At 36.1% G+C, this 12,132-nt stretch overlaps 1 protein-coding gene across 1 annotated transcript in view; it reads left to right on the top strand.

The window, feature by feature from the left end:
- Positions 1-12,132, top strand: part of HYDIN (HYDIN axonemal central pair apparatus protein) — a 316,871-nt gene that overhangs the window by 80,828 nt on the left and 223,911 nt on the right. Inside the window, 1 exon segment of the mRNA XM_045582700.1 lies at positions 955-1,079. Coding sequence (XP_045438656.1) covers positions 955-1,079 — 125 coding nt within the window.

The raw sequence follows: 12,132 nt of genomic DNA, 5'->3' as shown, positions 1-12,132 counted from the left end.
TAAGGCACTTCATGACCAGATGCAGGGCGATTAACCGAAACTGCTTCCAAATCCACCCTACCTCCCCTAGTGTCTACGTGCCCAAATTTTGAAGACACAGAACCTGTCCCAGTCTGCCTTTTCCAATGCTCCCCACTCTTCCCCAGCTTGCCCTCGCCCAGGAGGCTGGCCTGTAAGGCCCAGGTCACCGGGCTCCCGGTCTCTGGCCTCTGGTTGGGCTCAGGCCTGGGGAGCCCCAGCAGGCCATCTGACAGGAGGATGCGAGGTCAGGACACTTCTCCCCTCTGCCGTGTCTTCCCTCTGAAGAGGGGCTGGCCGTCTCTCTTGACTAAAGCTCTTTGCTCCTCATCAGGTAGCGTTCTCTTAGAACTCTTGTGGGTTTTAAAAACCAATCTTTCTCCTCGGCTCTTTGGGCCCAGAGGGGGAAACAGCTCTACTGTTAATAATCGTGTAGTTTCCCTCGATCCCTCCTCCCTGCCCTTTTAACTAGATCCTTTGTTACTCTGCCCTCAAATGTGATTGTGTCATCACTTGCCTTTGGGGACTCTGATATTGTTTTCCATTATGAAGGTCCCTTTTCTCTTAACTCTCATAAAACTTGATTTTTATCCCTTTGAAGGTACAGGTTTTGTTTTGTTTTGTTTTTTTACAGATTACATTATTTGCATACATGTTGTAAATCTGTCCCTTACTGAATCTCTCCATGAACGTTAAAGGAATTGCCTAATGGCAAGGACACAAAGAAGAAGTTTATTGCATCATTTCATGTTCTCTTAAGCGTGCTGATTATGTTAACATTAAAGCCAAAGTTCTTTCACATCAGGGGGGAGAGTTACTTCCCCAGCACTGAGCTACAGTGTCGGGACTGAACCATGTACAGATCTAGAGCCTCTTGCCCCTTCGCCCCTCACACAGTCAGGAGCATGTGCTGATGGTGCGTCTCGTGTGTTGCAGGCCGTTCTCTGTGGAGCCGTCTGTTGGAACTCTTACTGTGGGAGAGTCCATGCAACTGGAAGTGGATTTCGAGCCACAGACCGTGGGCAATCACGGCAAACGGCTGATTGTATATTACGACACAGGTAAGCATTATCCTTTATTCCAAGTGCCGCCTGTTAAGAAAGGTCAGATGGAGCCAAAACCGGTTTGGCTCAGTGGTAGAGCATCGGTCTGCGGACTGAAAGGTCCCTGGTTCGATTCCGGTCAAGGGCATGTACCTGGGTTACGGGTACATCCCCAGTAGGGGGTGTGCAAGAGGCAACTGGTCAATGTTTCTCTCTCATCGACGTTTCTAGCTCTCTATCTCTCTCCTTTCCTCTCTGTAAAAAATCAATAAAATATATTAAAAAAGAAAGAAAGAAAGAAAGGTCAGATGGAAAACATGAGGACGCAAAGCAAGAAATGGTTATTTTGGCTGCATGAGAGTAAGCCAAGATCCACCAGGTAAAGAACAAGAGAATAAATGCCTCCAACAGAAATAATGTTGAGGCAGATAAAGATCCCGCCTGACTGGTTTCTCCAATGTTTACGAAATACAGGGCTCAAGAAGGAACCTACACCCAGATGTCATGTTAGTAGATTGAGGAGGTTATGTTTAAATTGACTCGAAGATAATTTAATACCCCAGGTGTTTTCCATTTGATTTATTGCTGCATATGTCTGACATTTTGAAAATATAAGTCCCAGTTCAGAATGGTCTTATGTGTGTTCACTAGTTTATGTAAGATGCAGTTGCTTTAATCCTTAGAATGTGCAAATATCTTACTTCTTTCTTAAATACAGTATAAGATGGTGACTATTGCCACAGCAGTTTCTTGAAGGCCATACCCCGCATAATGACGGGAATTATTCATTTAATTGATGGTCATGTAGACTGCATGTACAATATGCAAGTACCCAAAGTTGGTTTTCAAATTAATATTTTATCATTCCCATTTATTACTTCACATCCTCATTTCCTTCACATTTCTTTTTTAACCATTCACATTGAATGATCCAGGTTGTCTGCGTCAGAAGGGCGTTTGTTGTAGGGAGAAAACACAAGACACTGAGGTGGCCTTGTGGATGCGTACGTAGCTCAGCAGGACAGTTCAAGCCGTTGCATAAGGACACTTGGCTCAGCGGTTCTGGCTCTACATTGCCTAGCATAAAAGCTGCACGTAGCCAGGGGCACAATCTATATTTCTTACCTTTTAGTGCTGGCCATAGTTCACTGGCTGCTAGCAAGAGAAACCTAAGCTGAACTAGCTTAAGCAAAGGAGAAGTTTGGGCCCAGGTAACCCAACAGAGGAAGTTTAAACGCTCAGTTTATGACATGTCAGGGACATTGATTTTTTCCAAAGTAGTCATGCCATTTTACACTTCCATCAACAAGAGTGAGTTCCAGTTGCTCCACAGCCTTGCCAACACCTGGTGTTATGTTGTTCATCTTAGATATACTAGTGGCATAAAGTGATGTCTTCTAGGGTTTAAATTTTCATTTCTCTAATGATTAATGACATTGCGCCCCTTTTCATGTGCTCACTTGCCATTCATATATGTTTTTATTATTAATTTGTAAGAGTACTTTAAAACCTTTATAGTCTGAATACTAGTCATTTGCCAGATATATGTATTGTTCATATTTTCTTTCAGACTGTAGCTTGCCTTTTCATTTCCTGAATGATATTTCTCAATGAGCAGACATTTTTCATTTTGATGAAATCTATATGATCAGGTTTTTTTTTTTTCTTTTAAAATTAATGCTTTTTGCCTTCTTGCTAAGAAATCTTCATCTTCTCTAAGATCATGAATGTACTCTCCTATGTTTACTTTTAGGAGGATATTAATTTTAACTTTTATGTTTAAGTTAGTGATTGATCTTTGATTCCATTTTTGTGTATGTGTGAGGTAGGGACCACGTTTCTGCCCCCCTCACTTCCCCATATGGATTATTAGCTCTTCTCCATTCTGTTATCTTGTTCTGAAATTTTAATTAGTTACTCTTTATTCTAATACTTAATCTATTCTTACTCTGTTATTTATTCTTTGTAACCTCTCTTTTATGTTTTCTATTTCTTTGTCTCTGTGGACATCTCTGGATACTTCTTACCTACTCAATAATTTACTCTTCAGTGAAGTCTAATGAGTTTCAATTTTGTAATTATAATTATTTTCATTTCTGAAATTTTTATTTGATTCTCGTTTAAATCAAAGTGCTCTCTGCTCTTGATTTTCAAGTTTTCCTTTTATTTTTAAAATATATTAAACTTATTTATATTCTGTATCTGATAATTCAAATATATTGTCTATTTATAGTTTATTTCATTTGCTGCTTATTGTTACTGATGATTTTCAACAATTTTATCTGTGGGGAGGGGAATTATGTTTTTCTTAACAAGGGCTTTAGAGCAAAAGACAGCTTTGGCACTACATTACTTCCTGCGATTCCTCACTTTATTTTGATGTTCTTATTTTTAAAGTTGTTTAAAAAATATTTTATTGAATGTTTTGGTTATTTTAATCTCCAGTGTAATTTAATACTTAAAACTGCCTCTAATTTGTCTTTTCCACATTGTTCAATGTTATTTATAGACTAGTTCATTCTTTCCCTCTACAGAGTTACTTTATAATCCTCTCCATATGTCATATTATAAACATGGTTTATCCCTCTATATGTTTAGGCTTTCTTTAATTTCAGCTGTAGTTTTCTGAGTAGAAGTTTTGAACCTTATAGTTAGAGTTAGTCATATATTCATTGGTTTTTTATATTGATATGATTTTAATTACATTTTAATTATAGTATATATAATTTAGATGTACAGATTTTAATTGTACAGTTTGATGAGTTTTGACAAGTGTAAATGCCTGTGTACTAGTAACTACCACCCCATTCAGGATACAGAACATCTCTTATCTCAGAAAGTTCCTTCATGCCTTTTCCAGTTAATTCCTTCATCCCCATCTTAGATTTCTATTACCCTACATTAGTTTTGCTTGTTCTTGGAATTCAAATCAATGTACTGATACAATATATATATATATAATGTCTTTCAGTCAACATAATGTTTTTGTGATTTTTTTTTCATGTTATTGTGTATATCAGTAATTCTCTTTTTACTCCTGAGTAGTATTCCACTGTATGCTCGTACCTAGCTTATCCATTGTCTTGTTAATGTAACTTTGGAGTGTTTGAAGTTTTTGGATATTATGAATAAGCCATTTTTCTACAAGATGTGTGTGTGTGTGTGTGTGTGTGTGTGTGTGTGTGTGTGTGTGCATGCGCACATATACTTTTATTTTTCAGGTAAATGTTTAAATGTTTAGGAGTAGAATTACTGGATTGTAAGGTAATATATTTGCTTAATTTATTTTAAAAAAAACTTCAAGTTTTCTGAAATGGTTGAAGCATTTTTTGTTTCCACCAGCAATGTATGAGGATTCCAGTCATTCCACATCCTCATCAACTCTTGTCATTGTCAGTCTTTTAATTTTAGTCATCCTAGTGGATGTGAAGTGGTATCTATTTTGTTTTAAATTGCCATTTCCCCAATGACTAATAATGTTGAGTATCTTCTCATGCATTTTTTTTTTTTTTTTTACTATTTTTATGTCTTCTACTTTAAAATGTTTATTCAAGATTTTTACCTATTCTTTTATGGATTGCTTCTCCTTTTATCATTGCATTATAGTCTTTTATGTATTCATTTTTTTTCTTTTATGTCTAATGTGGTATTTTTTTCTAATTATATTTTCTAAACTTTTGTGGGTATATCAAAACACAGTTGAATTTTGTGTGTTGATCTTTTATCTATAGACCTTGATAAATTAACTTATTTGCTCATGATTTATCTGTAGATGATCTTGCATTTTGTATATATATAATCAGGTCATTTTAAGATGATAGTTTAACTCTTTTTCAATTCTTTTATTTTTTATTGTGTCTTGCACAGGCTAGGCTTTTAGTACCAAGTTCAATGGAAGTGATGATTATTAATGTCCTCTTTTTCTTGAACTCAGAGGGGGAAGTGTCAGAGTTTCATCATTTAATATGACATCTTTAGTATATACTCTCCATCAGTTAAAGAAATTTTCATAATTCTAGGTTTCTTTTAATCTTGAATGGGTGTTGAATTCCATCAATTACTTCTGTATTTGTTGAGATTATTATATATTACTTCACCTTTATTCTTCAAATGCAGTGATTGGTTTTCAAATACTAAATCAGTGCAATATTTTGGGATAAACCTAAATTTTAAATGTCATTGTCTTAGTTAATCACTGGATTAGATCTGCTAATAATTTGTTTGAGAGCTTAGCATCCAAATTCATAAGAAAGATTAGCCTGCCATTTTCTATTAATATAATGCCCTTGTCTTTGGTCTTAAAAAGCCAACTGGTCTCATAAAAGAAAAGAAGTTGGGAATTATTCTCCTTTTTTATTCTCTAAAAAGAATCTTTAAGTTTCTTGTTCTTTCTTCCTTAAATGATTGAAAAATTCATTATTCAAGCTATTTGACTTAAAGCTTTTAAAAAATTATTCAGTTTCTCAGTAGACAGAGATCTAAGATTTTCTATCTTGTTCTTGTATAATTTTTGCTGAACTTTTTCAAGCAATTCTCCTAAGAAAGTAAGTGGCTTGCCCAAGGTCACATAACTAGTCAGAAGAACAGTTAGAACCGTGACTCTCAGTCTGGTGCAGTGAGCTTCCCACAGTAGTGGGTCATCTCCCCAGCCTCTCACATTACTGCATTTGCATTTTTACTCCCATAATCCATTTACTTTGAAATGCAGCTGCATTCTCCCAATGGCCCTCGGTCTAGATTTTATGTAAGTATTTGGACTGGTACCATATTTACATTTATCATCCTGTGCTAAAGAAAATGAATGTTTGTGTATTAAAAGTTAGTCATCTGTGGAGAAGTTGATTTCCATACCCTGAGGTTCTGGTGTCAGCTTGGTTTCCTGAATAAAGTTGTTTTCTAAAGATTGCAGACAGAGGTGAACTATCTTGTAGCAATTTTCCTTACATGAAATAAACAGCTGATAAGAATATGCTTTCATCTTTATTACGGGTTATTAATGACCAGAACCTATAACCAAGCTTTCATTAGTGAAAACCATAATGACTGCTTAAACACAATTAATCATGCAGCTCCTCCAAGTTGTCATGATCATTGGCTTCTCATCTCCTGAAATAAGCATCCGATTGAACACTTTGCAGCTGTTTGAAGTAGGGATTAATTTTAGGAGGGAAGTTTAGCCTGGGCTTTTCTTCATACTTCCTCCAACTATGTTCCAGAAGGAGGAGCTTCGGTACTCCTTGAGGGGGGAAGTACTCAATCACCTTTAAAAAATAAAAGAGAGAGAGAGAGAGGAGAGAGAGAGAGAGAGAGAGAGAGAGAGAGAGAGAGAGAGAGAGAGAGAGAGAGAGAGAGAGAGAGAGAGAGAAAGTGAGAGGGAGAGAGAAGAGAGAAGAGAGAAACATCAATGAGAGAATCATTGATTGGCTGTCTTCTGCACACTTCCTGCTGGGGATCGAGCCTGCAACCTGTGCATGTGCCCTGGCTGGGAATCGAACCCTGATATCCTGGTTCATACATAGGTCAATGCTCAACCACAATGCCAAACCGGATGGGCCATATTTCTAAAACAGTTGTTTCTGCCTTTCAGTTGTTGGTCCCCCACTGGATGTGTTCTTGGTTGAATGCAGCCAGGAGAGTTTGCTTTTTCAACAACCAGAGTTTGACCAGTGTTCTAGCAATTAAAGAGATTGAGTATTAAATTTAACCAATGACTAATATGATATTCATTAACCTTTTCCTGAACCAGAACTCTCCTTCCTTTCTTGTGTTTGCCCTTCTGTGGAGGAATCAAGTTTGTTTAGGCAATTGATTTTACCAATTGATTTCGTTACCTTTTATTGTGGCCTAAAATTGAGAAAGAACAGAAGCAACTTTCTGCCTTTGACAAAGAAATCCTCCAGAAAAGATTAAGAATACAAACATGTTGGTAACATTGGTAACAACAAAATAAAACAAAACAATAATGAATGAACTAGTTCTATCATTTCAATAAAACTGAGGTGTGAAAAGATTATTTGACCAGTATGAGATAAACAAACGGTTGATAATGTTTAAGTTTTGCATCTTTTCAACTGGGCATGGAGAGACATTGAACCTAAGGGTTCAAGGTGATACGAATATTCAGAACAGGCTTTAGAAAGAGACATTCTTATTGAACCTTTGGTTGCTTGGATGAGCCCTAGAAGTAGGAGCATAGCTGTGTGTTCTCATCAGTGCCCAGTGAGGTTGCTGTCATCGTAGAGGTGACATTAAGTGCTAGCATCATCAGGATATAGAGCTAATGCACTTATTCAGCATTTTAAAAGGTACTGTGTCTCTTACTGAAGAGGAGATATTTCAATTCAGGAGTTGGCAAGTAGGCTTTTTCCCCAGAGGTGTGATGATGTACTATTAAATGTATACGCAATAATATTAGTACTTCACAGGACAGCTTTATATGGTCATTTACATATTTTACTCTAGTGAACCATAAAGAAGTTATTTTTTTCCTTCTAAAAGCCCATAAAGGAACACCAAAATATAAAATAGTAAGTAATTGAGAGTGATTTAATATCTTGCCGTTGAAGCTGCTAAATAGTACTTATCTGAATATACTATACAGACTTACCTGCATGAACTTTGTTTCGATTATGTGATTATTATATTATAAATATGTGCTTTGTACTTTGGAAATCTAACAAAACTTAGTTATTGCAAAAGAAGCAAATGTTTTAACATGGCTTGCAGGCAATGGAAATATCACTTGATCTAGTTTTATTTATTTTTTGGTTCTTATTCCATAGCACAGGGTAGGGAATAGCAGAAGTTAGGACACACAGACTAGATAGCACTAGTAATAAGAGAAATCTAAAATAACAATTCATAACCATCCGAAAGAAATGTGTATAGCAAAATGTTGAGATATGTTAATCATAATGGTTGTTGATTATATCATGTCTGTGCTTTTGTGGTTATTTGAAATAAAGGGGAGGGGGAAAAGTAGGCTTACAGTTATTTGTATGGAAACATAATACAAGAATAAATACTAATACAAGAATAAATTTTATGTTTATTGGCAAAAAATACATTTTTTTGTTTAGGAATTGTTTAGGGAAGTGGAATGAAAGTTCTGTCAATTACACAGGACGTAAAGACTCACAATTCATTCGGTGCTAGTATGTAAAAGGACATTAGAGTACCTCTCTTTAACTCCCTTCATTGTAGAGATCAGTAAAATGAGGCCCAGAGACATTCAGTGATTGTATACCTAAGTAAAGCTGGAACTTGAACCCAGGCCTCTGACACCATCTGAGACCATCGCCCTTTCTATAACCCCACACTGCCTTCCATGCAGATTGGAAATACTGATTTTGGCATTGCCCCTGGTGTGCTGGGTGAGCTCAGTCAAGTTCCCTAATTTGTTTCTTAAGCCCTTCAAAGCACTTCCACAGAAGTTTGATTCAGCAATTCACTTGATTTGGTGAATTTGACCCTGCTGTGACCAAGAGATGAGAAATACTCCATCCACCAACTTGTTAGTTTTCTAGGGCAGCAATTTTCAACACTGACGTCCCACAAGAATTGTTAAAACCTTCAGTACCTGACTATTCAGTCATGGGCACTGACCTCTTTTCCTTTAGATTGTCAAATTTTAAAAAATGACAGCAGCCAACACAATAACCATTTGATGTGAATGAATCAAAATTCCATCTATTTTTTTTTGTTAAATCTGCAAAAAAATATATTTTTTGGTATACCACAGAATCTTAGTAATTAGTTTATGTGTGCCGGGAGATGAAAAAGGTTGAAAATCGCTGCCCTAGAGAATCTAGGGCTCCACTCATATATTTTTTTAAGCCGTCCTCTGCTGTCTGAAAGTACTGAAACCACAGTATGAAATGTATTGTGTCTACAGCTGCCTTCACCTTTTTTGGTAAAATTAGTTTTGTTCATATTTGTTCTTACTAGATGGATAGTGGCAAAACTGGCAAGAGGTAATGAGACCTTCCACAAAATAGATCTTTACAAGGACCGAATAAATGATGGTGGCTAATCTCATCTACAGTAACTGCGCTGTTCAACCCCAGAAACCCCAAAAAGAAACGCTGTGGGAACAGGCACTCAAGGACACAGAAGCACTGGGGCACAGCCACCTTACCCGTTCCTGTAGGCCTCACACCTCCAGCCCATCATCCTTCTAAGTAGCTGGGGGCTCAGGACCCCTTTTAAGGCTCTCTTCAGGAAAGTGGGTATAACAAAGAAGTATTTCAACAGCCATAGGGATAAGACAAGAGTCATTGTTTCCTTCACCTTGTGGATCTGATGGTTTTTTGGAAGATGGTGGTGAAGAAAATGATTATTAGGTCAATCATTCTTGAAAAGACGATAGTTGCTCTCGCTGTGTTTCTGGGAAGGGACAGTTTTGTGGTGAGCAACTGCAATGGATGACATTGGTCTCTCTGACCCCCTGGATCTTTGTGAAATAAGTAAACCCTTGAATATTTTCTTTGATTGAAAATATTTATCTTTGTTGCTGAAAGTATTACACACATTCTCCTTTTCTCCCCCATTGACTCCTCCTGCCTCCCCCTGGGCCCTCCCCAGGACTTTTAACCAATGAAATACAGGGTGGGCAAAAGTATGCTTACCGATTTGAGTATGTGAGACATAGAGTTTATTCTTGTATTACTATTTATTCTTGTATTGTATGTTTCCATATGAATAACTGTAAGCCTACTTTCCCCCCTCCCCTTTATTTCAAATAACCACAAAAGCACAGACATGATATAATCAACAACCATTATGTTTAACGTATCTCAACATTTTGCTGTACGCATTTCTTTCGGATGGTTATGAAACGGTATTTTATATTTCTTTCATCACTAGTGCTATCTAGAAGCTTTAAACATTTCCCGAGGCCCTATAAATCCATTTTTACATTAAAATATTGGATAAGCAATTCATTCATATATTCAGAAATTAAAGCAATATATTTAAAAGTATATGTTGAAAGGTGTTATTTCCATCCTATCTCATTCACCCCACCTTGCTTTTATTTTATTGTGTTTTTTTTTTTTGCATATCTTCCCAGTGTTTTTTTACAAATAGATGCAAACATGAGTGAATAATTGCATTCCCCACTTATCCAAAACAACATGCTGTATAAATTGTTCTGAACCTTGTTTTTTTCTACTTAATAATATGTCCTGGAGATCTTTCCATATCACTGTGCACATTTCCATACCCGCACAGTATTTCACTTTCAGATGTAGCACAGATTATTTAACTGGCCTTCTACTGGTGGGTATACTTGGGCTATTTTCACTCTATTGTTATTAAGAACAATGCTGTATTGACTACCATTGATCTTGTTCTGATTTGTCCATGGCATAAATTCCTAAAAGTGAGCCGGAGGATTCATAGTTTTATAACTTTGATAGATATTTAGATCTGTGTCACCAAATAGACTCCATGAAGAATGGAACCATATGTATCTCCCCGCCCCCCCCAACAGTGTGTGAGAGTGCCGTCTCCCCTTAGCCTTGACAACAAATTATGTTCTCAAATTTTTGTTTTGTTTTGCTAATCTGATGGGGGAAATGGTATAGAATTACATCTCTTTTGTATTTCTTTTATTATGAGTGAAGCCGTGCATCTGTTAATACATATAGGGGGCCTTTGTATTTCCTTTTTCACAATTACATTCTTCTATTGGATTGTCTTGTTGACTTCTAAAAGCTATTTATATATTTAGAGATTTAATACCTTTGTCTCAGACATAGTTGCAAATATTTCACCCATTTCTTCTTTTGTTTTTGCTTATGAACATTTGTGCCATGCAGAATTTCTTTTGTCATTTCTATGTAGTTACTTTTCTAGTCTTTTTTTTTAGAGGGACGTGGATTTTGAGTCAAAGTTAGAAAACTTTCCCTCTACAGTTATCAAAAAGTTTTTTGTACTTTTATGGTTTTATACTAAACACTGAAATATTTGATTCATTTAGCTTTTATTCTGATGTTGTTTTCCATATGGTTGCTAAGTTGTCCAATATCACTTCTTTAAAAACAAAATACATCATTAAACCAATGTTTTGTTTTACTGTCTTTATAATATATATAATACCTTCCAAAAGTATTTGGCTCTGTTTTGACTTAATTTATTTATTCTTAGAGTTTTTACATTTTTTGGTTATTTTATTTTATTTCTATGAGAACCAAGAATATGGCTCTTTTTCAAATTCTCTAGATTTTAAAATTTTCCTGTTCCCTTACATATAGTTAAGCTCATCCTTTTTTCCCCTTTAAATTACTAAGCATAGTCTAGATGTTATGATTCTACTATCTGATTCTTTGTGGATCTGTTTCTGTTTGGCTTGTATCTTCAGGTTCTAACTTACGGAGTTGGTTTTTTTTTTTTGTTGTTGTTATTTTAAACATGTCTCATGTTTGGCTATGTTTTTGTTTTGTTTTTTTGCAATGTTGAAAATTTTGAAACTTTGGGTGCAAGTACCTTCCTCCAAAAAGAGACAAGTTGGTTTTGTTATGTTTTGTTTTGGAGAGCAAAGCTATCCTATGACCACCAAATTTAATGCTTAAAGTTATCTGAAAAACATAGACAATTTCAATATAGTATTTATCTCTGAACTAGGGCTACCCTCATCTTGAATGTACAGTTCTATGAGGATTGAGGATCAGCTTATTTGGGAGGATCTTTTTTTTTTTCTTTTTCATCTCAAGTTTCCCCATTTTTAGCCTTTGATTTCTATCTTTCCTGCCCTCACAAGAATGGTAGCTCAAAATTGCCAAGAGGAGCATGTTTTCATGTCAAAAATTTTTTTCCATCCTCATTTATTTCTTTGGGTCCTGTTTTTTCTTTAATTTTGGCCCAGTAGTTCCTTTCCATCACAATACCTCTGAAGTGCCTTTAAAAAGATGTTTATTCATATTTTGAGAGCTTGTTTGGAGGTTCTAGCAGGGGAGCGCAGCTACTCGTATACCCTTGACCGAAGACCGGTCCTCTCCTCTTGGGGGAAAGTCGTCCTCTTCGACCGTATTCATATTTTGTTCAGATATTTAAGTTATTTAGCAGGAAA

Source organism: Pipistrellus kuhlii, unplaced genomic scaffold (genome assembly GCF_014108245.1).
Source record: "Pipistrellus kuhlii isolate mPipKuh1 unplaced genomic scaffold, mPipKuh1.p scaffold_m20_p_17, whole genome shotgun sequence".
Classification (NCBI taxonomy): Eukaryota; Metazoa; Chordata; class Mammalia; order Chiroptera; family Vespertilionidae; genus Pipistrellus; species Pipistrellus kuhlii.
This window is presented reverse-complemented; position numbering and strand designations above follow the sequence as displayed.